Below are 17341 nucleotides of genomic sequence, written 5' to 3'. Positions count from 1 at the left end.
CTACGAAGTAAGAAGTAGACAATGAGAAGGGACCTGCATTCAATATCATACAAAAACCTAGTATTTTCAGAATGTTACTACTTTGGATATTTTACTTCATTTTATATAATATAGTAACAGCATATAGAATAGGATATGGGCATTCAAAAATGAAAGATTGATCAAATGCATGTATGGTTATAAAGCAAGGCACAACAATAACAAATATGCATACTTCTAGTAAACAATATTAATTGCATTGAATCGAAATTGGCATCTGTATATCTTTTTTTCACGTAGTTGAGGTAGTGATCTTTTTTATATTTCACAGTTTTTAGAAATAGGATTGTAAGGTTCCCCTTCGTCTAATGTCCGTAGTCCAGCAGTGAAAACTACCTCCAAAGGAATTTGCATGGCGGAAATTTACTTTGATAACTTCCATACCTGGAAAATAAATATATATATGGGTTTATTTCTATGTCGGTAAACAGAATATTATAATGGTCATGATGTCCATTTTTTTTTTTTATGTAAAACCCTCTAAAGAGACAGTATTAGAATGGAGCATGATTTGCCTTTCATCATAGGGCTTTTAATTAAACCAATGACATAACCTATCCCACGCACAATCACGACGCCTATATATATAATTACATTCAGAAAACATATAAACAAACTATTACCCAGTTTCTCAAACATTTTAATAGTGTCGATCTCCTGCGCTTCACAGACGACTCTATTTTCATCCAGCATAAGAGTATTCATGGAAATCCATTTAGATGAAAGCCAAACTGGGTGAGCTTTAAAACAAAATTGACTTGATTATACATAAAATGATGTCTAATATTATATTTGGATAATGTTCCTGTAAATGCAATATAATGCACTTAGAAGACACAAAAGCACAAGTCAATCAGACGTAAACGATAGATGTATTTATGTACTTATTACTCACAGTCTGGTATACAAGGTTTTGGCGCTTCAACAAGTTTCCATCCAGCCTTTTCAAATTGATCGATCTGAGTATAAGAAATATGTTTTGTCGTTGAATTTCAGTACAATCAGAGGTAGAAATTATTAAACTTTAGAATTTTCAGCAACTGTGTGTAGTCATTTCCCGGGATTAATTTTGATAGTACAAAAAATAGAATATTCTAAATATTCGATATCTTCCGCTTTGGGTCTAAAAATGTCATACAGTGTAATTTCACATTGTAATAAAAAAAACTATATCCAGCAAGTTTCAGTGCACCTTATTACCTAGCCTGAAGAATAACCCATTTATGTACTACTGTTTGCAGTACCAATGAATGGAAAATGCTCACATACATACATACGAAAGTACAATATCAAAATTCACAACACTAAAATCTTTTGAATATGGGCAAATACCTGATAACATGGTCTTGCTGGGTTAACAATTACAAGTCCTGGCCCAACAATGCTAAAAGTAGCATCAATGTGCATTGGGTTTGCATTCTTGAAAGTTACGATATGTATTTTGTATCCTTTCGGCTCCAAATGTCGTTTCATCCATTCAATGCCCATAAAATTAGTCACCTGGAATTCAAACAAAAACACATTTTGGACTAGACTTAGAATACACATATATAGAACAGTCTAGCTTTATACAAGCAGGCAAACCCTTGTTGAGAGAATCGGAATAATATGTAAGTTGTAAATTTTTTCAATGTCTAATATTACAGCCTACAAAACATTCATCTACTTACTTGACTTGGTTGTGCAAATATATCTTTTCCAGCTCTCATGAAGTCAGCAGCATCGAAACATGGCTCAAATTCAGTGACGACAAATTTTCCTTGTCTTGTCATACGTTCGGATTCTTCTGTATCTCCCACTGGATAATTCTATCAAAATATAGAACATAAACATCAATATATAAAAAATCGAATAAATTGAGACAAAATGCGTTTTGACCTACCCAAACACCCGCCTCATAAATTTCGAATGTGATCCATTGGATTTGCATGTACCGGACTTTGAGCCACCATATCACATTTGAGCATGCATTTGTATGTTTTGTATTCTAGATGTTTTCAAGCCATTTTCAAAACAAAAATTTTGGTGTGCTGGAAATTGTACTCCCTAGGAGGGCGGTGTAAAATAATTGAGCTAGTGATTTCAGCTAAAAGCTGCTTTGCATAACTCAACGTTCCTTTAAGAAATGGTATTGATTTTCATGATGTGCTCTTTCACAGTGTTTCCCAACCAATTGGCCGCGACCCAAAACTTGGACTGAAAATTTTCTTGAGTCGCTTGTTTTTTTCAACAAAAATCTAAAGGTTACTAATATTATTTTCTAATAAATTTTATTGTTTATTTTATATTTGCTATTGAAGTGTAGTGATTGTATATGAGGGAAGTATCAATGTGTAAAAAACTTAGCATCATTCATTTTGCTAAGTGAATCCACGCCACCATTTCAAAAACTCGCCGATGGCAAACAAGCGCTGCCTTCTCACATTGGGGTAATTTATGGGGGAATTAATGGCCATGAAAGTACGACATGTCGTTTAGTATTTATTTGAGCATGTTCTTGGGTCGCTAGATTTTACAAAAAAAAAATTCTAATTTGGGGTCTATTGAAAAAAAGGTTGGGAACCACAGCTCTATAATATATATATTCTATTATGAAAGTTGGATCATGATAAAATTTGCAAACGATACTCACAGAATCATAAAGCTCGTCGCTCATTAGTGGCTTTGGTGCTGTTGTCCATTTAGCTCCGCGTCTGAAATAATCTTTCACAATGCTACGGTAAGCTCGATATTCAAAGAATCTTGAACGCCACGCCATTGGTGCTTCGATAATTTCGTCCCCAAAAACGATGAGCAAATCCCTAGGCATAGCTGAACCTTGACCTGAAAATAAATATTCGAAGTTAGAATAGGGGAAATGCAGATAGACGACGCTGGAGATTGAATATAAAATATTGAAAAGAATTATCAACGTCAATTCATTTTTAACTAGGCTCTAAGTTTTGTCGTCTAATTGTAGCAGATATTGAATTTAATTTCAAGTGAGGTCATTTTAATTTGGTTCTACCCTATATTAAATTTCCTCATCGTCAAGTTTACAAAATTTTGTAGTATTTTTATTCAGGACTTCTCATGGAACAAGTACAATTGAATTTGTTTAAGGAAAGTATAGATGCTGTGATGACGAAGATTTTAAAGATTTAATCTGACATCTAAAATGATTATACTGTTTCAAGAGTCTTTCTTTGCACTAACACAAATGCATTTCTGTAACGTTTCGTCTGACCAGGTTCAGACTTCTTCAGACAAGCCTTTTTAAACTATGATGACTATGGTAACGCGATGACATGCACATAAATAATGGTTAGCAATTGTTGAATTTGTTTTCAAATATAGAGAAATAAAATTGGGGGCAGTGCAAGAACTTCCACTTCCACAAAGGCATAGGAAAGGTAGTTAGTCTTGCGTAACCTCAACTGATAGTTAAAATAAATATATATGTTTACAAAAAGAATAAAAATCACTTATGTATAGATTATTGCGCACTAGAGTGCATTAAAAAAATTTTTTTTAATGCTTTTTAATGGTTTTACCTGCAGTTTTAAAGTCAGGCGTCTCGCATACTTTTGCCCAATCTACAATATCTGGACGGCGAACGACAATTCCTTCTCGGCGCAAGATATTGCAAAACTCTTCAACTTCTCTGATTGCTCTTTGTACATATTTTTCGGGGAAAGGTTTGCCTGCATCTCTTTGAAAGAAATCCCAATGCTCCTCGGATACAATCGACTGAAAAAATAATTCAATTGCAATTTTGCGTTAAAAAGGGTTCAATTCATTCGGGCTTTCAAACAAATATTATGATACAAGTACAACGTATTACTATGGCACATTTTTTCTTCAAAATTATGCAGTCAAACATAAATTTACACCTTCGTATGCAAACACATCTGATGATGTTATGGTAACCAATTATAACAAGAATGGAGACCTCTCTCAAAATTCTTAGAAGGACGAATGCCCACGCAGTCTAAAGTCCGACGATCTACATCGCTGCCAGTAAATTACATTCAATTGAAATATATCCTCCTGCTCAGTGTAAACGGTCGCATATTATTTACCTTAATGTCTACAGTTAAGTTTGGAACAGTAAGTCCCTCGGCTCTTCCTACAATAATTTCTTCTAATGGATCCCATTCGTTGTAGGAAGATACTGGACATTCCTCGCTATCTTCTTTTAAATTCTGAAACAAAGAAGTCGGTTGTCAAGCTCATTAGTTAGAGTTCCATATGCAAATATGTTTTGATATGTGTTTATTCCATATGTGTCATTTGTACAGATAGATCTTCAAGACGGTGTTAGGATTAGGTGAAGAAGTTAAAGAAATCAAAAAGTCAAGTCATAAACGATCACTGACATGTTTCTATTAATTGTGTTCGTCTTCGCTATAATCAGTTTTGACAGTTACCCCAAAATTGATTAATGCAATCGCACGAACTCGCGTTCGTTCAGTGAATGAAAGTAGGAAATGAACAATCGATCCACGATATAAAAATGTAAAACATATATATACTAGATTTCTCAAAAATCAAAGCTTATAAATGATAATGAAATTACCAACGCTGGGTTTGTTGAAATGGCTCTGACTTGATTGCTTCTTAGTAGTCCCTGGGAGATTCAACAATTCCTTAGATTCCCATATTGCAAAATCGAAATTTATATATATATACTTCATCTTGGCGCTCTCAAAAGATATTTGGGCGCCAGAAATTATTATATTCGCCAATTTTATTCCATACATTAAGAATTGGCATTTACTGAATAAGTTTATAATCTCTTGATTAGTTATGATTATCAGACTAAAACCAATCTCATCTATAATATTATTCAATAAATCTAGATATATATAAAGAATAATCTCACTAAAGTTTATAGGTTTGCGCCGTCATGTAATTTGTTTTAATTTTAGTCTGGTCAGCATACACACCATTTTGCTGGCATTTGTATATATATACAATTATAAAACAGAAGAAACTATGAAAATGAGATTACCATTGACGGATTTGTTGAAGGGGTCTTTTTATGTATATATATCGCTAATCATATATAAAAATATTACTAATAGTTGTCCGGCTACCTTAACTCAAATGAATATTGCTGGTTTTCTTAGGAATGTATAGGGTGAGCTCATCTCGAGTCAGTGAAAGTGTTGAATAAAACTATCTTCTTGTACTCCACTAAAGTTCGGTATACTCCTATAGCGCACTCAGATTAAAATTTAAAATATAAATAAAATTACCACGGTAGGAATTTCCTCAAACTTTTTAATTGGTTGTCTCCTTGGCTGTATCTGAAAAAATAAATTTGTGTACATTTTTGTACCTATTGCGTCCACAAAAGTCTTCTTTATTTTTTAATATATCCGTATATGGAGCTGTAGAGTGTTTCATGTCTGAAGCACCCAAAAATTTCCTCAATTTATTAGTTCAGATTTAAAGTATTTAAAATGCCTTGTGATATACGCGTTGGACGTGACCAAATGTTCGGCGCGGTATGATGAAGTTCTCCGTTATTACTTAAATGTTATTACTTAATATACCCGCATGGTGTAAGAGTGTTGCATGTTTGAAGTACCCAAAAATTTTCTTAGTCTATTAGTTCAGATTTAAAATGCCTTGTGATAAACTCGTTGAACGTGACTAGGTGCCGAATCGAGGAGATTCCGACCTTTCTAGAAGGGAATAGTGGATGCTTCATTGTAGCTTTATAAGGAGTAAAGGTGTAAAAACGCCACATAAAAAAGGCATTAAAGCGATTATTTGAGATAGGCATTAATTAAGGCAATTACGCCCCGCACAAAGTCGAATTTCCGGAACTAGTAAGCATAGTAAGATATGTCATCCATTTTATTACTCTCCGGGGATAGCCAGATATTTTCAAGTTTTAAAGTTAGAGTCGATGATTGTTTGTCGGGTTGGGGCTTGAATCGAAATCTGAAAATCGTCGCTGTAAATACCTCAAATTCCACCAAAATAAAATATTTGTCCCAAATGACCTCATCGTATAGTAGTAGCAATGTCTTGCATGGCTCCAAGGAAATGAAAATCAATTAATCACGGATGATTTTAAAAGTCACGAGAGCTTCCTTTCGGGTTACTTTCTTTATTTATACGCGGATAGTTCTCCGGCACGAATTGCAAATCAATACCACGAATAAAATTAAAAATTGAAGATGAACCACTGATCCGACCTAGAGCCATGCTTTAGTTACGTGGATGGTTTTTTGGCATAAACTGATTGATATTAATTTTTATCATCCAGTATCAAGAATAAATTACGGGAATATCGTATATATAACCTTATTCATTGAAAATCTTTCCACTTGTATGATTGCACATCCTTACAAACGAGTGTATAAAATGAAATATTAGGACGATTAGAAACGTATATGCTTGACCCCGAAAATGTAGAATAGCAATAAACTTACAAGCGTAGGATTCGCCGAAATGCTCCGAACTGGATTCCTTCCGCGCTGTGTATAAGAAGAAAAATGTTGATTTCGTTTGTGCGCTCATACTTTATAAGCCGTTTGTTCCACAGTATTATAAATGATACTATTCACTTAGAGGTCAGAATTTGCCGTGTTTATTAAATATAAATCTGTGGGATGAGCCCATCTCGTTTTAGAGGATGGTCTTGTACTAAACTTGTGTCGCTTTAGTAAAGTCTATTATGCCCATATATTCTACAATGATGATTAAAAGCGTGGATTCGCAGGTTTAAATCCCTAATAATTATGTGCAATAGGATTGCCAGACTCCTCGCCTCCGTAGGGTGGTTCACGTACCCGCTGGTCGGATACGGCTTCCTTCACCATCAAATCCATGATCTGAAACAAATAACTGGCTAACTTATCCCATACCCGAAATGGGCTGGTAACCAAACGAGAGTCCGTGGTACGCCATACGAATAAGCCTTCTTATCGACTTTCCTCCGCCCCAGGGTACCTATGTGAATCCTATCTTATCCTATAGTAGCAATGAATATACATACCACCGCTGGATTTGCTGAAAAATTTCTAATTGGATTTCTTCCATGGTTAATCTGGAAAAAATAAAATGTCATTTCACACCCATTATCAGAATGAAATTCGTTGATTACTTTATATATATATATATATAATATATGATACTTTGCCATATTTATGACACACTGCAAAGCTGGTAGGTACAGATACTACCCTATCTTTATGTGAAATTATTATCCTGATTAAAGCAATTACTAAGAAATCTATATAAATCTTCTTACCAGAAAACTCGAAATCCTGCTACGAAGCATATTGTCTTGGATAGTACGCTACTGTAGGCAAAAGTCAAAACGTATTTATATATATATATGCTGGATTAATACAGGAAACAGTAGTCGTGACACTCGCTCATAAATCTAATCTGCTGTCTTTTAATCTAATGTGTATGCTGATGAATCTCAAGAAACCGAGATGATCCATAGATAGAGTTTAAATTTTAAACCATGAAACTCCGTATCTATACCTATAATACTTTCATGCACTTTTAGCGTTGTGTCGGATGACTACGTCCCTCAAATATATTTTTTTTTATATCTTGGACAAGTCCATGGAACATACGGTAACCTAAAATACACCTTTGATTTCAATATGGCAAGGGCTGCGAAATTTTGCAATTATAACAATATTATTAATAAACGGTAATACATTTTCAGACATTAAATTGCAGATTCAGGGTGCCGATTCGAATTTTGCGAAGTACGTATAATAGAAAAGAGGCGGAGATTCTATATATATGGCTATTTGCGGATATTGAATAAATAATACACATTGAAGTACTTGGAATAAATTTTCATCTGTATATTACTGTCATACGAACTGTCACCATCTACAGTACTGCAATATCCTATTCAACATGGCCTTCCCCTCTCAATCAGCTTATTCTGGTATATAAAAACATTTTAGCGCTTCAGGGCATTTTCATCAATGGGTGACTACAACTGTACTGTACGGTATGACGGCCTGAATGATTTATAATTGATTAAGGTGCTAAGATAGAGACGAAGAGCTACAATAAAATATGAAGAAATTATCTGGAATATCTGTGTATCAATGCAAATGTTATTATTAAGTCAAAAATAAATTGCAATGTTCTTATTAATATTCAAAATTAAAATTGAACAATAAACAACGTTGTATCAAGTCTTCCCATGTTTGCCAAAGAGCTCGAAGTTATTTTGAATCTCAGACGCTTTTGACGTGGTGTTCATATATACCCAATAACCCACACATTATCGAATCTTCCGACGGATCCGCTTTTTTTCCGACACTTGACCAAAGATGCAGCTGCTTTCCGCTAACCACCATCTACTACCAAATGGCACAGCAAAACAAAAGAAATTATATGAAAGGTTATTCAAAACCATGCACTGAATAGGATTATTCTTGTGGAGCGTTATCGTCGCACGCGTTCAAATATTCTCATCTTTTGGCCAATGTTCTGCGTCCACATGAATGTGGAGGTACACATTTGGGTCTAATTGACCGTTTGTTGTTTGAACTGTTTATGATTTTTTTTGTTCTATTTTGTGCCAAAACATTGAGTATGTTACTCAAACACGGGTTATTATTTTCTATTTTATTGATTTCAATATTTGTTGCCGGTCCGCCAAGGTAAAACGGTTGGGAACCATTGTATCAAATTATAAGAGACAATAATACAATAAATAAGAGAGCAATGCTCTAATATAGGGGCACGAAGGCGCGCATAGGTTTACTATTTGTGGAGAAAATCGATATTTCCAATTTACAAATATGAAAATTTATTTTGTCTATTGACACAATTTAAATTTGAAACCATTGAAGATGTACTGTAGCATGCAGGCTTGTCCATGGGACATATTTTTATACAAATGTGTGCTATCCCTGGACAAGCCTGGTAATATGGCAATTGTCCCTATACCATGTATGTTTTTCAAAGCTTTTCAGTGTTTTCACGAAGATTTGATTTTGAGTGAGTGTGCTCAAGTCTGTGCCTGAGTAGCATAAAAGTTTTGAGCATAAAGAACATAAAATATCTACACGATAACAATATGTAATGTTTTTGCAATATTGTCGGCAAATGTTCACATCGCGATCTTGCGTCAATCCCCCTTGAAAGTGAAAAGTTTTGTTTGAGGGCTCTCCACACTCGTTTTACTTTCGGGAATAATAGATCATGTCGAACAATTCTTTGTATAGTGGATTAGGTTTAGGCAATTTGACTTGTGCTTGATGAAATGTTGGTTACCAACATCCAGTCAACTTTTCGTGTTGCCAGGTACTTGTGAAGAAGTATTGTTATATTGTTATATTTCGTGTTTTGAAAGTTACGTATTTATGTGAAAAGTGTCATGCTGATGTTAGCTAACGTAGTGACATGCATTAGCAAATATGACGTTGTGCTTATCATGCCACGCTCTTGTATTTTTATAGAGCACTGAGTTTAGCATGGTTTTCTGCAATGAGGTAAACTGTTGTTAGTGAGTTACAAATGAGAATCTGTTCTGAACATTTCGAAGCCCATTATCGGGTATAACACATCCCTAATCATCACCTCAGGGGGTAATTATTATTGGGAGAGTTTGTAACATAAAAGACCTCAAAACTGAAAGAATAATCAGATAGGTGCACATGCCACATACATTCTAAAATTTTAAGACGATACAACAAAGTCTGGTCGTATTTGCTATAATCTGGAAATAAAGCTTCTTGCAACAGATATAATAAGATTTGATATGATTTAAGAATTAAATACAAAAACTAGCAACGGTATAAAATTGCTCTTCTTGTATACGACTATACGTAGTGGAAACAGGCCCATGTGAAATATTATGTATGTTGGCTCAAATATTCATATTTAATTGTCAGGTTGATTAAAAAAAATGAACCTGTAACGTGTATAAATAAAGAACTGAGTTAAATATCAGAACAGAATAATAACATAACGAGAATATCGGTCGGAGACCGAAGACTTATCGATCTCAGATCGGTAATTAGTTAATAACTCGCTAATTATACGACATAATTAACCCAAAATCGATAGGCGTCTGGTCCGAGGTAAGGTGCATGCACATGCAAAATTTGGAGCAGATTCAACCACGCGTTCGTGAGATATCGCGTTCATCTAACAGACACACACACACACACACACAGACATACAAATACCTATCAATATACTTACCGATCTTAAGATCGATAAGTAATAATGGTGGTGCAGACTACAATCAAAAATTCGGACAAGACCGAAAAAAGTTATGATGTGAAAGTGCAACTTCCCGGCCAAGAGTCAGCCGTTGCCAATGGATACGAGGTAAAAAATTATACTTACCGAAAAAGTTGAGCCTTACACATAGGTAACACGTAAATTCTCCTGCATAATGAATTTTGGTTTCCAAATGAATGTTCGAAAACCTGCTTTAGAAAAAATTACAAATAGTGCACATTTGATTGTCAACATCTTCAAATATTGAATACATAAAACTAACGAACTACGACCCAAAATGACGAAGGGTTTTTTATTAGTCTACTCTTAAAAGTTTGGTCTTTCAGATTACACAGATTGGAAAACATTCTCGCGTGAAACAGTTTAAGAAGGATTGGGGAAGCTCAGCAAGTCTAATTTTGAATATTGCCCTTATAATTACTGTTTTCATCCTTGGTATTTACATCATCAACCTAAACAAAAAATTGGAAAATATGAGAAATAGAGAAGATGAAATCGAATTGAAACCCCAGAAAATGGTATGTTTTAATATATACGAGTATATTAGAAATTAAATTTTATTACATGAAATTTCATGTGTGAATTTTCACAAGTTATCATTGCCTCAAAAATTGTTCAATTTTTATTTTGCCTATTCCAGGTTGACCGCGAAAAAAGTGTTGATCTATCGGCAAGTGTTGATGATGCTGACCACGAAAAACTTCACCAGGTTTGCACTCCTCCATTCTCATACCTGTATCTTCAAAATTATAAGCCAAAATTTGCATATACATATTCATAAGTTTTCGCTACAATACTTTCACCACTTGAAAACGATCGATGCAAGTAAGTAAATCGATATAATATTTTAGTTTTCAATGGGTTACATACTTGAAACTTCATTTCAAATTGCTAGAGCTGGGAATTTTCGAATAACTGATGATTTCAGAATCGAATAGTATAATTTTTTTAAAACGATTTTCGAATACTTGGAAGATATGCAATTCTATGTGACTTATTATTGTGATGGACCCTTCAGACACATAAATTACTGAAAACATAAAATCCATCACTCAGACAGTGTGCTGAGCGTTTGCACACAATAAGAAACATTTTGTCACCAATAACTCACCAAGAAGAAAAAGATTCATATGTCAGAAAATTTTGAAAATTTAGGAAAATTGAGGAATTTACCTCGACTTTTGGTGGCAAAAAAAGATGGCGGCGAATCGATATTTTAATCTGAATCATTGAATGGTTTAATATTGTATTCGAATATATCATTTGAAATGCCCAGCTCTACATCTGACACAAACTTCCATGAACCTTGTTTTTTATACGCAATCAGTATATTATTATACACAACAGATGGACAGGAGCTATGGAGCCAATCAATGGTTTGGGAGAGTCCGTCTTGTTCTTATCATAACCAGAACGTATGATGATTGTCCTGATGACTACCTTCTCAATTAGATGTCATCAAACATAAATATTATTTAGCATTGTTGTTGATGTAGTTATTATTTTTGTATATAATTTTTGGTCAGAAATGAGGCCATTTTGAGGTTGTACTGAGCTCCGCAAGATCAAAATATTGTTCATTAGTATTGCCTGTGATTTATTTTTGGTTTATCAGTTATTTTTACGGGAACAAACTTATGTGATATAATTGCGTAATGTTAAAATATGAATTCCATAAGTTGCACTCTTGAATATACTTGTCATTTTGTAATAAATAATTGCATTGTATATATAAGCGTCATTTTCTAGAAAAAAATTTGAGATGAGCATATGAAGAAAGTTCTATTGTCATTATCGGGAAAACATCCATTATGCGCCCAATATGAAATCAGAAACAATTTGTGTAATATTTCCATCAATGAATTCCAATAATTCATTCACTGTATTGCAAGTTACAGACAAGTTATCACGCAATTGTGGTGATATTGAGTATAATTGTGTTAAATTGTGCGATCTTAATTTCCAATTGAAGACGTTTGAAATGCTATTTTTGTAATGATTGCTCAATATTGAGCAAAAAATTTACTAATTATATTTAAATGTAATAATAAAGGCAAGAAAAACGGTTCGAAATGAAAGTAAAAACTCTAACGTGAAACAGTTTTTTGTCAGTGATATTTTTGTCAATCTGCATGCTTACTTTGATTGTCTCATGTATAATTAGTCCTAATCGAGAATACGATGCCTGGTTGATATCAAATTAAAAACAATTTATCATGAAAAAAGCTCCAAGCAACGCGTCTCGTCCGGTATGATAGTAAACACATCGAAAACCGGGAGCTACTGAGAAATTACCAAGAAATATTGGTGCCGGCAAACACGCTCAAAACTGTCCACGTGTGATGCTCGTATACGCAATCCCACTTTACCTCGAATCTCGGACAGCAATATGAATAAACACACACATATACATATATATGGGCTATTTTAAACACATAATGCCGCTTGTTAAATATTGATCTCTGTGAAAATGTATCCCAACTCGGTGTTTTTTTTTTAATTTATACCATTACCCGCTACTACTCATCTGGTATCTCATCTCAATAATACTGCCTTAGTAATTCCTGATTTCACGAGTGATATTGGAAAAATAAGCAAAAATACGAATCGAAACACCTCTATTTTCTCTAAATTTCGTCATTGATTGAAACATTTAGGGTTCAATGTATTGTATATAGTTACCAGTTGCTGATAACATGACATAAACTACACTCAGTCAACATTTTGTTTTAGAATTGCTAGAAAAATCATGAGTATGGGATTGTTCACTTTGAATAGAATCGAATCTAGAATTGACTTAATTTTGATGGTTATATTTTCCTCTCAACAATAACGATGACTTTGAGAAATTAACGTTATTCAAGCTAGATAGATCAATTTACACAAGCTCATGTGTCCTCCCGCGTAAGAGGAAATCACTGGAGCTAGGCCATAAATGAGTCCGGGACGCACTTCCGAGTAAATTTCATTGTATAAAACATCTATTTTTTGTATATACTTCTTCATCTTATATCTTTCTGTTCTAACATTGATGTTTCATTTTGTCTCGAAATTTTCACATTTTGAAATCATGCAAGAAGAAACCTTCCCTTCAAGTATGATCATGTCCAAAAGAAAATTTATATCGCTTTTTAGAGATTTTCAAGTATTTATTGATTCTCAATATATTCGTTTTGTAATTTGTAAGTTCAGAATGTACAGGATACTAGGAGATTGAATTTAATGGCTGCGGTGTTCGTTGTCATTCTATTTACAACCAATAAAGGTAAATTTTATCATTGTACATAGCTACTGCAATATTATATAGATAACTTGATCTCTTTGAACATATATATGCTTTACAATAAATAAACAGAAAGCGAAAATTTTCATAACGATTGACGTCAAACCTTGTTATGAAAATATCAAGCACAGTAATTGGGTTTTGTTATTATAAAAATGAAAGTATTCTATATCTAAAATTGATGTCAAATTTAATATTTAGAAATAAATGCAATGCATCACGCCACCATGATGCAACGTATCACAAGGATTGTAATACTTTACACTTTATATGATTCCAAGAAAAAAGAAATAGTTGTGATTGTAAAAATGAAAAAAATGAATTATTGCAATAAAAGAGCCTCAATCGTCATTCACGTCCATTTGGATAGAAAACCGTGCTTGAAAAAGTTCGAGAAAAGTGTAATTAAAAAAAACGGAGGTAAAATTCGTGTATGGAGATTAATATTTTGAATAAACAATCTTTTCAAAACGTGGAAATTCAAGCTAACAACTAACTAACCTGTTTTTGAAGCAAAGAATTAAATAAATCAAACAAGAATACTTGGAAATACAAAGCTAATGAACAAGATTATATAATTTTAATTCACCCCCAACATAATGTGATCACGAGGCAAATTACCTCAGTTCTCTATTCATTCATATTTTCCAGGAATTTTTATTTGCAATATAGTTTTACGAACTAGTTTCCATCAACTATATAAAATGGTGTCACAATCGGTCGTGATCGAAGACAAACAGAAAGAGGTGTTCAGCGACGTTGAATTGCCGCTTCCTGGCGAAAACATCACGGAGAACGACGACAATGTATGTTGGTAAATCTATATATATAGTCTAAAGTATAACAATAAATTTAAAATATTAGCTAAACTAGCAAAATTACATTTATGTTAAAGATCATGTACCCAAACACACAAATGTCTGAATAACCAACTGATATCTGACCTAATTATTTATAACTAACGATGTTCACCAATAGACACACTTTACTAATTAGTCAGATTTCAAATTCTAAACGTGAAATGCTGCTTTGTTGATCATCATGGCCTCATAAAATTTCAACAAATTTGTGAAACCGTATAAGATTTGTGAAATTGTGAAAAACTGCAAATTCATTACATTATCAGTATTAATGATAACAACAGGCCTAAAAAAACAGCCACAAGTCCTTATACTTTCAGGTACCTGATACAATGGCAGAAAAATCAAATGGGGGATTGAAACGTGTCTTTTGGGATACATTGGGCCCGGCTTTTATACTGGCCTTGATTATTGTTGTTGCCATACTTTCTGTACGAATATATGAAATGGATAAAGTGATTGATGCAATAAAACACCCCAATGAAATTGAGCTGAAACCTAGAAAAATGGTGAGTTTTTATTTACAAAATATTTGACTCACATAATGAATTCAATCAAGTTTAATTATACAATCTTTTCCCAGCTATGATCGACTAATGAGGACATTGATAAGGCGACTAATATAAGTAAAAGTATTACCAAAAAAGGCGGACATCATATCTGTCGTTCTTCCATTTTCTATGGTGTAGATGAATAATGTTTGTTTTACTTTGATAGAAATGTTTCAATGTAAAGTTTGAATGCCTGAACCATAAAATAGTATTTAGTTAACTCTCATAGCAATTTGTACCACATTGACCAAGTCAGAATATAACTGTGATTCATTAAGGTTTCTGTTCACTCTTAGACAATAGGATTTTGTTGTTAAATTGGCATGTAATAGTAACATAATTCACACTGTTTTGAAACTTCTCTAACTTTCCCACAAAATTGTAAAATTCCCTGAAATCGGGGATCAAAAATGATTCTTTCAACGAAATATATATATGTCAAGAACATGTGTGCAAACTAGAACGGGACCAGTATAATATTTACTGCCAATAACTGTTATATTCACTAAATTTCAACGATTTCATTATATTTAGATTGATCATGACAAAACCATTGACCTGACTGCGGATCTCGACAATGACGCTCACGAAAAGTTGAGACGGGTAAGAACTTATTCATCGAAAAATTGAGAAGAATATAAATGATTGGGTTTCAAATTTTGCAAATAATCGTATATACGGTAATATTAAAATAAAACTATCTATAAGGGTGAACAAAGAACAAATCAAAAAGGCGATTTTATGATTTAAAAATATGATCCAACTAAGATTTAAGTGCAACATAACATTTGCTTTTTTTATTGGCCATTCATTCCATACCTAAAAACTGCAATAACGTAATATGAAATGTTATAACTGGATGTTAATTCATGATGTTCTCTCGATAGATGGAAAAAGAATATGGAAGAGAGGACTGGAAAAGCCATTGCAGGACCTATATACGCTTCGAAAAGCCCTCCTTTCGGTACGATCGAAATGATTTCAAAGAGAGGTATTAATGCACACAAACGGACTTGAATGAGAGAACTGAAAACGTCATGCCTTTTCAGACTGGAAAACATTTCTTATTTTAAGTATTATAACATACCTTGTCATCATTCATTTTCTGTAAATAGACACTTTGCGTCTTTATCTTTATTGCTCTGGAATGTGTTTCAAGACCTATACTATTTACGCAGGCTTCTATCAAACAAAACAATTTAAGATTTTTTTTGACTAAGATCTCGTTTATATAACCCTGTTTGCTTTTCGTCAAAACAGCATGATTGCTGTTGTCATGTTTTATCTGTACAAAGTAATTCGCCTTGCAGAATCGTGCAGTCTAAGGTGGTTGCTTCCATGTTCTTCTCTATTTTATTGTGTTTTACTGCATTTGACTAAGATTTTCCAATATTGCTAGCACAAAGTATGATTTCGTGAAGCGTAGAATTCAATCGGCATGTTTCTCTTTTTTGATCACAATTTGCCCTGCATTTTACTTCTTTGTATAATGCTCACACAATGCAAGATTCAGTAAAGTGTAAATGCAATTGATTGGTCCGTTTCTCTATCACTAATCTCTAACAACCGAAACACAAGGGGCTAAGGCTACCGAAATTTGCCAGGAAAATGGATTGTGGGAAATTTAATTTTGCTTCTGAATACTTTAAGCAGAAACAAATGTTTAGCAAAAGCTTTTTCCTGAAAAGAAGATCAACCAAAATCAAACTGATAGGTGCTCGACGGAAATCAAATACGGCAGCTCAAAACCTTCATGAAATAAACTCAGAAAAAAAAACTATATTATTTGTAAATATTTTATTACTAACTTAACATGATAAAAATATGATGGAAAACTTGACAGATTTTGTTTACCAATGTGTGAAAGGATGGGATGAGATATGGGCTAATTAATGGATCAAGGATCTCGATACTGACCGTTTTTATGCTAATTGGTACATGATTGTTTGCAAGCATGCTCTAATAACTTACATCAAATCCGAAATGTGTAGGCTACTCTACTCAAAAAAAAAATGATGCACACAGACAACATGAATAGGAAGGTTATGCAAAACAGGGATGCTTGGAAGTACTTGAAATGGCGTCTTTACAAGATAATCAGCTGTTTCAGATAAATTATAATACTCGTATAAAGTTTTCTTGTAGAAGTTCTCTATTCGAGCAATTTACTGCTTCAGTGCGAAATAATAGCAAGTTATCTATCTCCTTTGCGATGGCGATACGACTCCCGCGTTATTTTTCCTATGCTGTTTATGCAAGAAATAAAAGTGAGTTAACAAAATACTCAGTTTTACTCAACTATATATATATATATATCAATTATTCAATTCAAATCGTTTATTACCCCAGACTGCTGTGGTCCATATAAAAATAACACA

The 17341-nt window shown here is 33.5% G+C and overlaps 3 protein-coding genes across 7 annotated transcripts; 2 read left to right on the top strand and 1 right to left on the bottom strand.

Annotated features, from left to right (window-relative positions):
- Positions 1-87: 87 nt before the first annotated feature.
- LOC120347444 (glycine amidinotransferase, mitochondrial-like) lies at positions 88-7391 on the bottom strand. Of its 4 annotated transcripts, XM_078117789.1 has the most exons (13): positions 7289-7390; positions 7034-7084; positions 6468-6512; positions 5280-5330; positions 4598-4648; positions 4101-4223; positions 3573-3768; positions 2672-2862; positions 1710-1847; positions 1372-1539; positions 935-998; positions 663-779; positions 88-423 (listed from the first exon to the last, which is right to left on the bottom strand). In XM_078117789.1, exons 1-13 carry the CDS (start codon positions 7316-7318, stop codon positions 314-316), a joined length of 1335 nt encoding a protein of 444 aa, XP_077973915.1. In that variant the 5' UTR covers positions 7319-7390; the 3' UTR covers positions 88-313. The 4 variants fall into 4 exon arrangements, with proteins under 4 accessions (XP_077973915.1, XP_077973917.1, XP_077973916.1 ...); XM_078117791.1 differs by lacking the exon at positions 4598-4648 and having other exon boundaries at positions 7289-7391; XM_078117790.1 differs by lacking the exon at positions 6468-6512 and having other exon boundaries at positions 7289-7367.
- A 1921-nt stretch (positions 7392-9312) lies between these two features.
- Positions 9313-11997, top strand: LOC120347619 (uncharacterized). 2 transcript variants are annotated; one of them, XM_039417665.2, is made up of 5 exons: positions 9313-9991; positions 10250-10356; positions 10596-10787; positions 10910-10978; positions 11617-11997. In XM_039417665.2, exons 2-5 carry the CDS (start codon positions 10252-10254, stop codon positions 11719-11721), a joined length of 471 nt encoding a protein of 156 aa, XP_039273599.2. In that variant the 5' UTR covers positions 9313-9991; positions 10250-10251; the 3' UTR covers positions 11722-11997. The 2 variants fall into 2 exon arrangements, with proteins under 2 accessions (XP_039273599.2, XP_077973967.1); XM_078117841.1 differs by lacking the exon at positions 9313-9991 and having other exon boundaries at positions 9998-10356.
- A 2211-nt stretch (positions 11998-14208) lies between these two features.
- Positions 14209-16803, top strand: LOC120348196 (uncharacterized). The gene is made up of 4 exons (XM_039418324.2): positions 14209-14358; positions 14733-14921; positions 15498-15566; positions 15851-16803. Exons 1-4 carry the CDS (start codon positions 14257-14259, stop codon positions 15959-15961), a joined length of 471 nt encoding a protein of 156 aa, XP_039274258.2. The 5' UTR covers positions 14209-14256; the 3' UTR covers positions 15962-16803.
- Positions 16804-17341: the final 538 nt, after the last annotated feature.

The sequence above is a fragment of the Styela clava genome, chromosome 11 (genome assembly GCF_964204865.1).
Source record: "Styela clava chromosome 11, kaStyClav1.hap1.2, whole genome shotgun sequence".
NCBI classification, from domain to species: Eukaryota; Metazoa; Chordata; class Ascidiacea; order Stolidobranchia; family Styelidae; genus Styela; species Styela clava.
Note: the sequence above shows the minus strand (reverse complement) of the source record. Positions and strands in the feature narration are given on the sequence as shown.

Bases quoted from the DNA above. Each gene is read 5' to 3' on its own strand.
- LOC120347444 (XM_078117789.1), bottom strand. From the start codon at position 7,318: ATGCTTCGTAGCAGGATTTCGAGTTTTCTG. The intron at 4,649-5,279 runs GTAATTTTATTT...TGAATCTCCCAG, and splicing joins TTGAGGAAATTCCTACCGTG to GGACTACTAAGAAGCAATCA. The intron at 4,224-4,597 runs GTAATTTCATTA...TCTTTGTTTCAG, and splicing joins TTTCAACAAACCCAGCGTTG to AATTTAAAAGAAGATAGCGA.
- LOC120348196 (XM_039418324.2), top strand. From the start codon at position 14,257: ATGGTGTCACAATCGGTCGTGATCGAAGACAAACAGAAAGAGGTGTTC. The intron at 14,922-15,497 runs GTGAGTTTTTAT...CATTATATTTAG, and splicing joins AGCTGAAACCTAGAAAAATG to ATTGATCATGACAAAACCAT. The intron at 15,567-15,850 runs GTAAGAACTTAT...TTCTCTCGATAG, and splicing joins CTCACGAAAAGTTGAGACGG to ATGGAAAAAGAATATGGAAG.
- LOC120347619 (XM_039417665.2), top strand. From the start codon at position 10,252: ATGGTGGTGCAGACTACAATCAAAAATTCGGACAAGACCGAAAAAAGT. The intron at 10,357-10,595 runs GTAAAAAATTAT...TTGGTCTTTCAG, and splicing joins CCGTTGCCAATGGATACGAG to ATTACACAGATTGGAAAACA. The intron at 10,788-10,909 runs GTATGTTTTAAT...TGCCTATTCCAG, and splicing joins AATTGAAACCCCAGAAAATG to GTTGACCGCGAAAAAAGTGT.